The 14,360-nt window shown below is 29.0% G+C and overlaps 4 protein-coding genes across 10 annotated transcripts; 2 read left to right on the top strand and 2 right to left on the bottom strand.

Annotated features, from left to right (window-relative positions):
• Positions 1–61: 61 nt before the first annotated feature.
• Positions 62–4,261, top strand: LOC124430405 (pre-mRNA-splicing factor syf1 homolog). Its single transcript, XM_046976933.1, has 15 exons — positions 62–435; positions 532–680; positions 785–1,106; positions 1,199–1,498; positions 1,574–1,715; positions 1,801–1,952; positions 2,019–2,239; positions 2,330–2,492; positions 2,553–2,666; positions 2,758–2,920; positions 3,009–3,118; positions 3,201–3,404; positions 3,480–3,693; positions 3,784–3,948; positions 4,061–4,261. The coding sequence occupies exons 1-15, from the start codon at positions 394–396 to the stop codon at positions 4,144–4,146; spliced, it is 2,547 nt and encodes an 848-aa protein (XP_046832889.1). The 5' UTR covers positions 62–393; the 3' UTR covers positions 4,147–4,261.
• Positions 4,262–4,676: 415 nt separating this feature from the next.
• On the bottom strand, positions 4,677–7,775 carry LOC124430406 (F-box only protein 42). Of its 3 annotated transcripts, none has more exons than XM_046976936.1 (7): positions 7,638–7,775; positions 6,972–7,356; positions 6,549–6,892; positions 6,330–6,487; positions 5,976–6,246; positions 5,746–5,876; positions 4,677–5,674 (listed from the first exon to the last, which is right to left on the bottom strand). In XM_046976936.1, the coding sequence occupies exons 2-7, from the start codon at positions 7,105–7,107 to the stop codon at positions 5,119–5,121; spliced, it is 1,596 nt and encodes a 531-aa protein (XP_046832892.1). In that variant the 5' UTR covers positions 7,108–7,356; positions 7,638–7,775; the 3' UTR covers positions 4,677–5,118. The 3 variants fall into 3 exon arrangements, with proteins under 3 accessions (XP_046832892.1, XP_046832891.1, XP_046832890.1); XM_046976935.1 differs by lacking the exon at positions 7,638–7,775 and adding an exon at positions 7,494–7,631 and having other exon boundaries at positions 6,972–7,380; XM_046976934.1 differs by lacking the exon at positions 7,638–7,775 and adding an exon at positions 7,494–7,631.
• A 103-nt stretch (positions 7,776–7,878) lies between these two features.
• Positions 7,879–9,329, top strand: LOC124430409 (peroxisomal membrane protein PEX14). Its single transcript, XM_046976939.1, has 4 exons — positions 7,879–8,115; positions 8,308–8,631; positions 8,718–8,953; positions 9,141–9,329. Exons 1-4 carry the CDS (start codon positions 8,062–8,064, stop codon positions 9,304–9,306), a joined length of 780 nt encoding a protein of 259 aa, XP_046832895.1. The 5' UTR covers positions 7,879–8,061; the 3' UTR covers positions 9,307–9,329.
• Positions 9,330–10,867: 1,538 nt separating this feature from the next.
• Positions 10,868–14,248, bottom strand: LOC124430410 (CTD nuclear envelope phosphatase 1A). 5 transcript variants are annotated; one of them, XM_046976942.1, is made up of 6 exons: positions 13,356–14,243; positions 13,185–13,254; positions 12,873–12,939; positions 12,585–12,786; positions 12,272–12,489; positions 10,868–11,998 (listed from the first exon to the last, which is right to left on the bottom strand). In XM_046976942.1, the coding sequence occupies exons 3-6, from the start codon at positions 12,928–12,930 to the stop codon at positions 11,853–11,855; spliced, it is 624 nt and encodes a 207-aa protein (XP_046832898.1). In that variant the 5' UTR covers positions 12,931–12,939; positions 13,185–13,254; positions 13,356–14,243; the 3' UTR covers positions 10,868–11,852. The 5 variants fall into 5 exon arrangements, with proteins under 5 accessions (XP_046832898.1, XP_046832899.1, XP_046832900.1 ...); XM_046976943.1 differs by having other exon boundaries at positions 13,365–14,243; XM_046976944.1 differs by lacking the exon at positions 13,185–13,254 and having other exon boundaries at positions 10,868–11,967; positions 13,356–14,248.
• Between the last annotated feature and the right edge of the window lie 112 nt (positions 14,249–14,360).

Genomic DNA, 14,360 nt, shown 5'->3' with positions numbered 1-14,360 from the left:
AGAGAGAGAGAGAGAGAGAGAGAGAGAGCTCCGATGTTTCCTCGTCGGAGTGCGAATGAAGACTGAATCGAGAAAGGTCAAAGTCAAGTAAATATAATCGTCGTCTGTTTCACGGATACAAAGTACACATGACTCCTAACGTGTATATAAAAACAAACAAGGAAAGTAAGAGATTTTTCTCTTTTGCCTTGATAATAATTAATCTTTAAAAAAAAGAAAAAAAAATTTCTACTTTTCCGACGGAGGTGAAATAAATCGTCAGATGGCGTTTTTTTATCATGGCCGGTACCGGGATAGCGGAATCGTTTATTGTATAATTATTTTTTCAATATTTTTCTAAATTGTGCAGCTTTGACATCTTGATTGTATTAGTCGTGATTATTATTATTCAAAATGATAGAACGAAAAGATACTGAAGGAAATTTATATACTTTTGTAAGTATTTTAATATGTTTGATGTACTGTTAGAACCTGTTAGAATGAAATTGAGGTTAACTTAAAATTATTTATATTTTTTTATGCATATTACAGTACGATGAAGATTTACCTTATGAAGAGGAAATCTTACGAAATCCATATTCCGTAAAACATTGGCAGCGTTATATCGATCATTTGAAAAATACAAAAAGTAATAACTTAAATATGGTTTATGAACGTGCCTTGACAGAACTCCCTGGAAGGTAGTATAATTTTTCATTCGCTCAATATGTTGTTACTTTATTTAAAGACTACATTTTCTTTTTCTTTTTTTTTTTTTTTTTTCTTTTTAATCCTTCATTCATAGTTACAAATTATGGTATAATTATCTTCGACACCGATTAAGCCAATTAAAAAAAAGATGTATAACAGATCCTCTTTATGAAGATGTAAATAATGCATTTGAAAGAGCTTTGGTATTTATGCATAAAATGCCACGTATTTGGATGGATTATTGTATACTAATGACAAAACAATGCTACATAACGCGTACTCGTCAAGTATTTGATCGTTCTCTTAGAGCACTTCCAATTACACAGCATCATCGTATATGGCCACTTTACATAGACTTTTTGAAGAAACATAATGTTTACGAAACATCTGTCAGAGTATTCAGGCGATATTTGAAGGTAAAACATATTAATATAAATATATAATAAAATTGTTACATTTAAAAGTATATAACTTGTAAGGAATTAAGACTTTTAATATTGCACTGTAGTTGGCACCTGAGGACACAGAGGAATATATTGAATATTTAATATCTATTGGAAGGCTTGATGAAGCAGCTATAAAACTTGCACAAATTGTTAATCAGGATGATTTTGTATCAAAACATGGAAAATCTAATCATCAATTATGGAATGAATTGTGCAATTTGATATCAAAAAATCCTTCCAAAATAAAATCTCTTAACGTAGATGCTATTATCAGAGGTGGTTTAAGGAGATACACCGATCAGTTAGGTCCATTATGGAACTCATTAGCTGATTATTATGTTCGCAGTGGTCTCTTTGAGAGGGTAATTAGTATATATATAATAAATTAAAATAAAAATGCCTTCATTTCATGATATTGATATTTTTTTGTCTTTTAGGCAAGAGATATTTATGAAGAAGCTATACAAACAGTAACTACTGTTAGAGACTTTACGCAAGTCTTTGATGCATATGCACAATTTGAAGAATTAAGTCTTAGTAAATGTATAGAAGATGAAACCGTTATTTCAACAGAGGAGGGTGCGTACAAAACAAAAACATTATATAAATTTAATGTAAGAACTAACAAATGTCACGTGATAATTTTTTATTCTCAAATCTATAGGTAATTTAGAATTAGAGTTACGTCTCGCAAGATTTGAACATCTTATGGAAAGGAGATTGTTATTACTTAATTCGGTATTATTAAGACAAAATCCTCATAACGTACAGGAGTGGCATAAGAGAGTAAAACTTTATGAAGGGCAGCCGCACGAGGTAAGAAAATAATAAAAATACGTGCATAATGTAAAAACAAATTTCGAATAATTAATGCACTTATAGATAATTAATACATATACGGAAGCAGTACAAACTGTGCAACCACAATTAGCAGTAGGCAAGTTACATACTTTGTGGGTTGCATTTGGCAAGTTTTATGAAGAAAATAGTCAAATAGCAGATGCCAGAGTTATATTTGAAAGAGCTACTCATGTCCCCTATACTAAGGTAGATGATCTAGCATCAGTATGGTGTGAATGGGCAGAAATGGAGATCAGACATGGGTAAGATTTTTTTTTTTTTTTTTTCTTTCCACATTTAAAAGTCCTACACAAAGAAAATGGACTAAGTAGTAAGGCATCACTTTATCGTAGAAATTGTAAAGAGGCTTTAAAACTTATGCATCGTGCTACGGCCATGCCGTTCCGTAAAGTTTCATATCACGATGAAAATGAAACTGTTCAAATGAGATTGTATAAATCTTTAAAAGTGTGGTCCATGTATGCAGATTTAGAAGAAAGTTTTGGTACATTCAAGGTATGTAACTTGAAAATTTTATAAAAAATATATTTTAACAAAATAATGTTTCTTTAACAGACATGCAAGGCAGTATATGATAAAATAATAGATTTAAAAATAGCAACACCTCAAATCATTATTAACTATGGATTGTTCTTGGAAGAGAATAATTACTTCGAGGAAGCTTTTAGGGTAAACATAATCATTCTCACTAAGATTTTCTTTTTCTTTACTTGTATACATTATTTATATATTATATATTTTCTATATATGTTAAATATAGGCATATGAAAAAGGAATCGCGCTCTTTAAATGGCCTAATGTATATGATGTATGGAATACATATCTCACCAAATTTTTGAAACGTTATGGTGGAACAAAGTTGGAGCGTACACGTGATTTATTCGAGCAATGTTTAGAACACTGTCCAAATAAATACGCCAAAGGTATCGTATAAAATATTAATAATGTATGTTTTAAGAAATTTTTATCCTTTCAAAATGATAAGTAAGATATATAAATTTATTTTTTCAGCGTTATATTTATTGTATGCAAAATTGGAAGAAGAGCATGGTTTAGCTAGGCACGCAATGTCCGTGTATGAACGAGCGACTAGTGCAGTTTTACCCGAAGAAAGATTCGAAGTAATTTTTTTTATTATATATTTTTAATAAATTTTCTATGCAAACGTAACTTTTTATACATTTTTTTGTTTTTCGTTTTTAGATGTTTAACATATATATAAAGAAAGCAGCAGATATTTATGGTGTGCCAAAAACTAGACAAATATACGAAAAGGCTATTGAAGTTTTAAATGATGAAAATACAAGAGAAATGTGTTTAAGATTTGCTGAAATGGAAACAAAATTAGGAGAAGTAGATAGGGCAAGAGCTATTTATGCACATTGTAGTCAAATATGTGATCCTAGGGTATTTTGAAGGAATTGATCAATTCGCGATGAAAGATCGTAATAATTATATTAATAATATATTTCTGTTAAAAAGGTATCATCGAACTTTTGGAAAGTGTGGAAGGAATTTGAAGTACAGCATGGAAATGAAGATACGATGCGTGAAATGCTTAGAATCAAACGTAGTGTGCAAGCCATGTATAATACCCAAGTGAATATGATGTCTGCTCAAATGTTGAATAATGTATCTAATCAAGTGTCTGGTGTACAAATTGATAGTATGCGTGCGCTAGATAATAAAATCTCTGGTAAATATTTTAATAATTGTAATCAAATTATTATTATTATTATTATTATTGTAGGTAGAAATTATATGACAATCTATTCTTTACTTTCAGACACGACTACTCAATCTGGATTGAAGGATACTATTAAATTTGTACGTGGTATAACAGAAACAGATGGAAAAGAATCATCACGTGTAAATAATCCAGATGAAATTGATATTGATATGGATATGGATGATGATAATGAGAATGAAGGAGAAGAAGAGATTGAAGAAGGTAAAAAATCTTGTATTCTACTTACTTATCATTTTACTTATATACGTTATTATTTCTTATGATATAATTAAATGTTCTCTTTTTTTTTTAATTTTTTGTTTGTTTGTTATAGAAATGTCTATTGAAAAACAAGTCATTCCATCGCAAGTATTTGGTAGCTTAAAAACAGCAGACAATGACACAAACGAAGATGAGTGAATGTACTACCCATTACAATCAATGTATTTAAATATAATGTGCAGTTCAAGTTATTAAAAGAAGTAATTAATTAATCTATTACCACGATTAGACTGAATGATCTAAAACCAGAAAAGAATTGTTTTGTTATTTAATATTGCACTATTAATTGACAATAAGATTTATTTGAATAGCAAGAAAATTTTATATTAATATTTGCAGATAATTTTGAATGTATGTACATACATACATATATAATACACTTTAAATTATATTCCATCATTTAAAGGAACATTTAGAAAGCTCTCTTTTAAGCAAATATTCGTATAAATATCATTTTTATATACTATTATAACTAGTACAGAGAGAGAGAGAGAGAGAGATTGTGTATATAATTAGAAATACATATGAGTCTGTATTGATTTTTTATGCAATTATTTTAAATAATGTACATAATTTTAATATTTAATAGATCGATGATTTTTCACGCGCGCATTTGTTATTAAAAATAATATAGGATCATCAATAAATTAAATTATAAAATTTGCAAGTTTGATATTTGAAATATACTCTATTTATGAAAATAGAACAAAATGTTTGAATAAAAATTTTGCAATCAAATAACTTATGTCCGAAGTATTTGATTCTCTTGTGTTTTAAAATTATTATCACATCAATTCCATTACCTTACATCTATAGTTTTAGAAGTGAATAACTTCCATAGTATTTCCGTCTTTTAATAAGAGATAAGAAACATTAAAATTTGTCTTCTTTGAATTCAATTACTATTAGAGATTAAATATCGATTCCAATCAAATTTCGACATAATTCGCAAATAAATATTTACAATTTCTATTAGTAACATAAAATTGCATTAAGTGACATTGGTGCTATCATATATGCATATTGCTATTAAATTAATAAAGATGATAATTTTAATTTCGTTCTCACACATAGGAATCTTGAAAACCAAGCTTTCACGTTAATATAATATTATATAACATATTTTGGTGGATTTATAAAATGCAGATCATTATACACTTCCAAATCATCCACATCTGGCTGAGTTTGCATATTAGTTTGCTCTTTGCGAATACCTCCAAAGACAATTAATTCTCCTCTTCCCATCACAAGCGAATACAAAATTCTTTCGTCTGGTCCTGATTGATCAATTTCTTTCAAGGGAACCCAAGATGCACTACATTCATCACAAAGTACTTTGCTTATATCTAAAATAAATATAGATAACGTATTCTCTGTTCTTTTTGCAACTTTCGTTTGTGTCTTTCTACTTCTGATCTTTTCTTCCATCTTTTTAAGATATTCTAATTGGCGCTGCCGATTGATACTCAAATTATTATTAGTTGGTTTATCACGAAATGCTGCCATACTCAGTGCACTGTCACAACAAAATGGCACGATCTTAGAAAAATTTGATTTTCGCGATGGTGGATTACTCATTCTACTTTGTGAGGGTGATCTTGAGAAAGACCCATGCCGGCCATTCACATTTTCATCCGTATCTATGTCTGCTCTGTGTCTTTGTTTACTGAGAAAAAGATTTATTTAAAAACATTGTTAAAAAATGTAAGATTTGAAAGATCGTAAAATATCACAAACCTTTCTTGCAAAGGAGATACGTCCGGTAATCTGGATGGTCTTTGACAGGTAACATTTTTCATTGCTATGCTCATGTCATTTACTTTAGCATGTCGCTTGTTGTTACTTAACACAACAATATAATTTCCAACCTAACAAGCGAAAGTACATATATATATATATATATATATATATATTTATATGATGTTAAATTGATCGATTATATTTTAAATGAATTTATTATATGCCACCTTGCAAGCCTGATGACACCAAATACGCGCCGGCGCCCATTCTGGGTGATATAATATTACTTTTTTCCATTTCCATGTTGGCTCTGTCATATTTAATAACCAAGCATCATTCATAGCTGCATTAGGACCGGTACAACCTCCTAGTACAAGGATATACCTGTCTCCTAAATGAATTTGCGATTGGCCATAACGTGGTCGTGGCTTTATAATTGCTGTGGCTTGTTTATGCCAAGAATATGTATCCAAGTTTAAACACCACAAGTCATTGGAACTACCTCAAAAAAATTCAAAGCATTTCAGGAATTCTCAATTCGATTGAAAGAATTTAAGATGCGACATAATAAAAGCTTTTACCGAAGTCCACAATGAATACCACCAAAGACAACCATATTGTTTCCATGAATTGTTGCGGAATGAGCTGACATAGGTGGTGGTGCTTCTAATGTGTTGATAGCATTCCATTTATTTGTTTCTATCGAGTAGACGTGTAACTCATTAAACAGCTTCCATTGCTAAAAAGGAAATATTATGAAGAATGTGTCATATGAAATAAATAAAAACGATTATTTGTACCTGGTGTAAAGGATAACGAGAAGGATAAGACCATCCACCAAAGAGAACGAAACTCTTTTTGTAATACAACATAGTAGCACAAGCCTTTGGTGATGGATAGCTGCCCATTGTGATTGGTCTGACCCAAGTTCTTGTATCTAAATCTAATCTCCATAAATCATTAAATGTAGTAGAAGTTGCAGTACATCCACCAAATACATACATGGAGTTTTCATAAATGCAGGCTGAATGAGAATGTCTTTTGCTTATCGTAGGCATTCGAGTTTTTTTTGGCCAAAGACTCCAAAACAAAGCACCAAATGATACAGCTTTGCGAAAGTGTGCCTCATTGTGCTCTATAACATCTATATAATAAAATATACGTTTGACAATTATTACAGATGGAGAACATTATTAACAAGATTTCAATTGTAATATACATACTTTTAGTTGCACGAAACCATCGTTTTGAGACAAGCTTACATTCTTGCAAATCTTTATAAGGAGGAATAAGACTTAAAATATATTCTAACAATTCATCCGGTAAATCATCAATTCTGCACTGCATTTTTGCTGACATCAATAAATCGCGTATTGTTAATTATATGTAACTTTAGCTGATAAATTCAAGACTTTTGGTTTACAATATTAAACGGCTTTACTATCACAATACTGCTCTTGGAGATTATAATCTTCTTCATATCTCTTTTACAAATTTTTTATATTCTCTTTGTTTATAGATAGTCCCTTCGAATGAAATGCACTAGCTCTTCTTTCTTCTATTATATATCTAGTTTTGATTTGGCCTTGGTTATCGCACGTAATTATACTGCAAAGACAATGATGTATAATGCTAGAGAGGACCATGATAATTTTTCATTAGATCGAATTTTAATAATTATCAACGATAAATCAAATTTATCGAAACAGATAAAGATAAAAATATAGAAAAAATATCGTAATTACATTGTAAAACATATTTGTATTTTATATGGGTTTTTTATGTGAAGGTTAATTAATTTTATCACAGATTAAATGATCGTAGATTAAAATGCGACACAACACGGCCTACAAGGTTTAAATAAAAGATGATAAGAGGCGACATTTTACCTTATTTCAGGAAGGCAATAACTCGCATACAAAATTAAAAGTATAGTCAAGCTTCCATTGTATATAAAGTGAACTGATTGGCCCTAACATATTGTTATCCGTGCTCCTTAATGGTTAAATTCATAACATTCAACATACGATATTTTTATGAAAAAAAAAAAAAAAAAAAAGGAAAAACTTGTAAATTCTACTTAAAATTTTAATTACACTTCGTACAGAATGTAAAACTATTTCCAATTATAAATTGTCATCAAATACGTATTATACTTTTTTGAGGCGTTTCCACGGTATTCATGAATATTTATAAATATCATCTCTGGTAATTTGGTACCACTTACTTATTACCATAAAACACGATTTCAATATCCTCCGTATAATAAATAATACAAAGTTATATTAAGAATATGAACTATTGTCTGACAGAATGACTGGTCAAGATATATCTGATGTTAATAATTCTTCCCTGCGTGAAGATTTAGTAAGTATATTTTATATAATTACAATAGATTTTATACGCTTGTAATATAAACGTAAATAAATGTTCTATTTGATGTAGATTTTATTTGTAATGTCATTTTCGATTTAAAAATTTATTAATTGTACTTTGTACCGTTATGCAATTAATTTTTGATTTAAATTTAATCTTTCTATCTGTAACTTCCTGTTAAAGGTAAAAGCGGCAGTACAATTTTTTCAACATCCTAAAGTTTCAAGAACTCCATTCAATAAAAAGCAAGAATTTCTTAAAAGAAAAGGTTTAACAGAAGAAGAAATTAAAAGAGCTTGCGAGTTAGTCGGTGTTAATATTAATGAGGAAAGGAAATTCGATAATCAAAATGAATACACAACGATATCAATACCAGATAATAGACCTCCTTATCCATACTTCCAAATGCTATCCTCTCAGTCCACATTATTACAAAAAATTAAAGAATTTTTTAATGTCACCGCTGTGATCGGAGCTACATTGTATTGTGTTTATTGGTTTTATAAGGTATATTATTTCAAAATTTTTGACAAAATTTATCATCTGACGTGGCGTAAACTAATGCATCAAATGTTTTTTTGCAATTTTTATAGGAATTTATTAAACCATTTTTATATGGTCGTAAGAAAAAAGATAGTATAACAGATTCTGTTACTGAAATGGATAAGGCAATCCAAAGTTCTATAAAAGAGATGAAAGATTCAATTTCGAAGGTGGAGATTGATGTAAAAAGATTATCACAAAATCAATCGATCGACATAGCAATTCCACAGCTTGTACAAGAACTGAAACAAGAACTATCTAGTCTAAAAGCACTCCTTCTGTCAAGGTATCTATTTGTCATTAACATATATTATATATTATTTTGGAGACATAAAATGTTCTATAATATAAATGATTATAACAAATAGTAATCTTGTACTTTTGTATCCTTTATATTTTACATATGGAAATCGTGATCATTGTACAGAGCGTTATCATACATTTATTATTTTATTATATTTATTTTTAAATAGAAAACAGTTTCCCAGTGCTCCAGCATCTATTCCATCATGGCAATTAGGCACAAGTACAGTTCAAGAAAAAGCAACAGAAAGAGAAGATGATGCTGGAAGTGGAAGTAGCACTAATAATTCAGATAGTTCTTTGGAAATTGTACGAGACGATCCACCTAAAGATTAAATATAAAACAAACAAATAAATTATTTACAGCTTCCATCAATTCACTTTCTTCCATCTTAACAGTCTTTAAAGTGCATAAAATATATTCTGTAACACATTATAAAAAGGACAAAAATCTTGTTTTTTATTATCATTTAATGTTTGTAAAAGTGTAGCCTGTATATAAAACTCATACTATATTTTATTATACAAAGTTTACTATCAAAAGAAATATTGAAAATGAACTTATCAATGAAATATTTTTTGTACATTAAACTTTATCCTAGGTCCGTTTTACTTACGGTTTTTTTTATCAAAATATTAACATGAGTATCAAAATCATAAGTGCTTAATATTGTTATAAAAAAAATACGTCTTGTTCAGTTTACATTGAAAAATAATAATAGTAATAATAATAGTAATAATAATAGTAATAATAATAATAATAATAATAATAATAATAATAATAATAATAATAATAACAACAAGAATAATAATAATAATAATAATAATAATACAAAGAATGAAATAAAATTTGAAAGTTTGTAGTTTTGCGTGAAAAAAATTATTTTCTATGGTGTACGAATATGTAGAGTACATACATTGAATATGTAATATTTATGTGCACACACATATGTTGTTATGTACATGGAAATAATCTTTTTTGTGTATACTAATACAATTTCGTTTCGTTAAATATTGTGTCTATGTTTCTTAGCAATGGCTAATGTTGTTTTGAAACATGTAAAATCATGTGAATATATTATAAATCAATGTAAACAAATCCTTCAATATATAAGGTAGTCATTGTAAAGATTATCAAAAGAGCTGTTTAATAATACTTCAAGAGAAAACTTTAATTAAGAAAAAATGAATTACGATTATATGTGATTAATTTCATGTTTTGAACAGCAAAAAGTGTAAAAATACCAGTCAAAAACATAGTTCCTCTTATAAGTTTTAGTAGAATTATATGGTAATTGTTATTCATTTAGTTATGTATCTGTATATTATTTTACAATATTTATTATTTGATAATTTTTTTCAGCAGAAACTGTTATACCCCAACCCTTTTTAAGGCATATAAAAATTCAATTATTCCTATACTAAACGTTTTCTTTTTTTTTTTTATCCTATATATAAATAAAGAATTTTTTTCAAAAAAAAAAAGTGTCAACCTTTACAATGATCATCCTGTATATCAAAAAGTAAGAATTGTTCTCCATTGAAAGTTGTTTATTTGAGAACATGTTATTGGTACTTCAATCTAACGCACATGAGCATATCTTAATTTAAATAAGTTTTTAACATTATGTAAGTTTGATATTTATACAAATATATACAATTATGTATATACGAATCGTTCAATATAATACGAATATTTTGCAGCATAGTGCTTAATGAAGCATTAGTTATTGATTAATAAACGAAAATATAATGTATAAAAATCTAACAAAGCACAAAAGTACCATTATTGCTTTTTTCTTTTCTACTTTTTTTTTTTTTTTCTTTTTTTTAACTTTATTTCCCTGTCCTCATATTTCTTTTCTTTAAAGTACAAATGAAATATAAAGCAGTGTGCTGCAATTGTAATATTTTTATTTACTGATCGATCTTAAGATATACATATATGTATATATCCATTTATAATAAATATTATATAAAGTTTATACTCTTAATGACTTAATTACATTCTTCATACATACACACTAGCCACTCCATAATAAACACATTCGTTTTCTAATTACTGCTAATATGTACATAATATTCATCATTAACTCTAAATCGTTAGACAAGCGGACAGAGTATACAGGTATATGCATAAATTCATTATTTTGCTGATTTATTTCTTTTTTTTCTTTTTCTTTTTTTCTTTTTTTCTTTTTTTTTTTTTCTTTCTTTATTTATTTATTAATGTCACAGGTTGGATTTACTGGTTGTAGTCCTCAATTTTTTGCAAAAAGGAAATGTTTATTTTTTCAGTACTTTTTTTTTTTATATCTTTATTAATACTTCTTTATATTAGACATAACTCAGACAGCTGCCTCACTGATACAGTGAGTTACAGCAGAGTCTATTTGAAGTATGACTTAGTATGTTTCTTTCTACATTCTAGATTGATAATGTACAATAATAGAAGTATTTCAGTTTCATCATTTCATTGCCATGTGTGCCAAAATTTAAATAAAAATAAAATTCTCCCCTTATGAGAGATTTTGTCAGATATAATTAACGTGTTTTCAATTTTTTAATCTTTGGCAAATGCACAATTAGAAAACAGGTCTTTCATTTAAATACGAATCAGATTGTATACAAAAATTATTCTATAAGATTTTGTGCTGATATAATAATTGGCTGAAGATCCCATTCCCTTTGACACACACTCGCTATATTTTGCATAACAAGTATACAAAATGAGGACAGGGTAAGGGGTTCGTCATCTCATTATCTGGACAGCATCCTAATATGCCTATTACCAATAACAATAATAATCCTAATCTAGACACACTAAATTATTACACGATTGATTGCTAGAATGTCTAGTACATCAATCAATTAAGATTATGCTACCAAGTATTATGTAACTGCAAATTTCTTGAAAGAACTGACCGCACGTCTTGTGTAAAGCGTAGAGCATCCAGAACAGGTAGCAAATTCAATAAAGCAGTATCTCCTGCATCGCTAAACCATGATTTGATAGGTATTGCATTGTCTGTTACAATAAAATTAATTATATATATATATATATATATATGTATATATATATGTATATATGTATATATATATATATATGAATATTATAGCTTATATTATCAAATTCGTTGAGAATATATAGTCTAAGATAGAATAAAAATTGTCTGGTTTGTACCAGTAGAAGCAAGCTTCAAATTTTATCCAAATTATCTATGTTTTTACAGCACTATTGAAATTCGCTATTGCTATGCGAGTTATACTAGCAAATCGTAAAGTAAATAGTATCACTTACGTGGATAAGCTCTATAGGCTCCAGGACTATTATCAAGAATAAAGACAGAAGCTAGATCTGAACAAATGGCAGAAAGATTTTTAGTATAGGAACCCATTTCTGGAGTACAATGCTGTCTGTAATATCTGCGCCTTAAAATACCTCGATTGTTATCTAGTTTATCTGCCACAGCTGCACCATAAATTTCCATGGATGCAGTGAAAATTACTAATTCATACCTAAATTTTATTATGATAATATCAATATTCAATATAGAATATTTTTACATCCTATAATGCATAAAGTAAAATATTATTTTAATCAAAGAGCTTACCATTGACTAACAATGTCCAAGAAAAAATCTACATGTGGCCTTTTATGAACAAAAAATCTAACTGGATGTCGATCTATTGTTACTTTGAGAACAAAATCTGGAGGTGTACCAGGCCTAACAGTTGGCCTCGCTACTCCATCGTGATGAGAATGAATTAAGGTCTCATCCAAATCAAGTACTAGCACTTTTCTTTTAACTATATCTGTAATGTATATATTACTCATTTAAGAACTATAAATCATAATAGATAATTATTTGAAAATGCAAGTAGAGTAAAATTTTACTTACTAAGTCTATGCCTTGATAAAGGAGATAATGGGAAGATTTCATACTTAACTGGCTGCATTTGTGAAATCTATATAAAAATTAATTCATTTTTACTATAAAGATAACTAATATTTTAAGCGTTGTCAATGAAATGATTTGTATACAATTTGTATCGCCATTGACGATTAATACGAAATTTCAATTCTGTGCGCGCGTATGTATTTGGAGATAGAAATAAACGTTTGATTTACTTTTTTGTACTATCGCAATAATAATAACATATCATTGGGACGATAGAAGATTATGCAACGAGAAAAAGATATATTTTCTTACTGTGTGCTGTAAGCTTTTTGGAAAAATCTATAGACGCGAATTGATATCGCAGTAGTGTATCTTCTTCGTGCTAGAAGAGAGAAAAAAGAAAGAAAGAAAGAAAGAAAGAAAGAAAAAAAAAAAAAAAAAAAAAAGAGTAAAACAACTAAGAGGCGCGAAGCACCTACTTACGGCTCTAACCTGCTTCTTGAGTAGAAAACAGACGCATGTCCACACGCGGGAAGCCATCAAGAGAAAAGCTCTCATTCCCATCTGCAATTGTTTCAGCATCTCTACTGATATTATCACCGGGCCGAAGTCCGGCAACGCTTTATCTCCAGTCTCGTTTTCTTTTCGAGTCTCTCTCTCTTTACCCTTTCACACTCGGCTTCACGTTGCGGTGGTCACAAACTTTATCGTAAACAAACGTTATCTTCCAACTATCTTTAATATAGTATATCAGTATTATGATACATATTGCAGACTCCCATTCGGAGGTTTCACTTTACACGTGGAAACAGATTTTTCCATATTTTTTGTATGTTTTCATAAAAATCTATCAGCATAATTCTCTTACGCACATCACATTGCAGCCGCCATCTTTCGCAGATCGACCCAATTTTTCCATGCGCTACGCCACCGCGCATAATGCTGCCAAATATTAAACGTCGTACTTTTGTTAACGCACTTTCTTTCCTCTTAAATAGAAAGATGTTGTAATCCATGAATAACAAAGAGAAAACATTTCGTAAATATATATTAAATAAAGAATCTGGGCGTTAAATCTTTTTCAACCATTTTTAATTTTTGCCGCACTTTTTAAAGCCGCTCTTTTCGTCGGCGCTATTTCTTTTATTTTCAAATGAATATTATCAATTCGTTATCCGTTTTCTCCCTTTCAAAGTTTCTCGATAACATAATTCTATCGTATAATGAGTTTTGATACAAGAAAAGGAGTAATTTTAATTCATATGTTGCTTCTCGAATGTAATACTCGTATTACGAATACTATTATGGATATCAATGTGTATAGAGACAAAACGGTATAGGGTGCTCGATAACTTGTTACATATTCCCTTGGAACTGGTAAAAATAAACTGAGCAATAACAGAAATATATCACCATATATATCCTATATCGTTTTTCAATCCCACCGTTACATTTAGATATTTTTGAAGAAGCAACCTAGAGGTCGTA

The sequence above is a fragment of the Vespa crabro genome, chromosome 18 (genome assembly GCF_910589235.1).
Source record: "Vespa crabro chromosome 18, iyVesCrab1.2, whole genome shotgun sequence".
Lineage (NCBI taxonomy): Eukaryota > Metazoa > Arthropoda > Insecta > Hymenoptera > Vespidae > Vespa > Vespa crabro.
Note: the sequence above shows the minus strand (reverse complement) of the source record. Positions and strands in the feature narration are given on the sequence as shown.

Excerpts from the sequence above, each read along its gene's own strand:
- LOC124430405 (XM_046976933.1), top strand. The coding sequence starts at position 394 with ATGATAGAACGAAAAGATACTGAAGGAAATTTATATACTTTT. Across the intron at positions 1,953-2,018 it reads ATGAAGGGCAGCCGCACGAG|ATAATTAATACATATACGGA; the intron begins GTAAGAAAATAA and ends ATGCACTTATAG. Across the intron at positions 3,119-3,200 it reads TACCCGAAGAAAGATTCGAA|ATGTTTAACATATATATAAA; the intron begins GTAATTTTTTTT and ends TTTCGTTTTTAG.
- LOC124430406 (XM_046976936.1), bottom strand. The coding sequence starts at position 7,107 with ATGTCAGCAAAAATGCAGTGCAGAATTGATGATTTACCGGATGAATTG. Across the intron at positions 5,877-5,975 it reads GGTGTCATCAGGCTTGCAAG|GTTGGAAATTATATTGTTGT; the intron begins GTGGCATATAAT and ends TTCGCTTGTTAG. Across the intron at positions 5,675-5,745 it reads GTATCTCCTTTGCAAGAAAG|TAAACAAAGACACAGAGCAG; the intron begins GTTTGTGATATT and ends TCTTTTTCTCAG.
- LOC124430409 (XM_046976939.1), top strand. The coding sequence starts at position 8,062 with ATGACTGGTCAAGATATATCTGATGTTAATAATTCTTCCCTGCGTGAA. Across the intron at positions 8,632-8,717 it reads GTGTTTATTGGTTTTATAAG|GAATTTATTAAACCATTTTT; the intron begins GTATATTATTTC and ends CAATTTTTATAG. Across the intron at positions 8,954-9,140 it reads AAAGCACTCCTTCTGTCAAG|AAAACAGTTTCCCAGTGCTC; the intron begins GTATCTATTTGT and ends ATTTTTAAATAG.
- LOC124430410 (XM_046976940.1), bottom strand. The coding sequence starts at position 13,454 with ATGCTGAAACAATTGCAGATGGGAATGAGAGCTTTTCTCTTGATGGCT. Across the intron at positions 12,490-12,584 it reads TTGGACATTGTTAGTCAATG|GTATGAATTAGTAATTTTCA; the intron begins GTAAGCTCTTTG and ends AATAAAATTTAG. Across the intron at positions 11,999-12,271 it reads AGCCTATAGAGCTTATCCAC|ACAATGCAATACCTATCAAA; the intron begins GTAAGTGATACT and ends TTATTGTAACAG.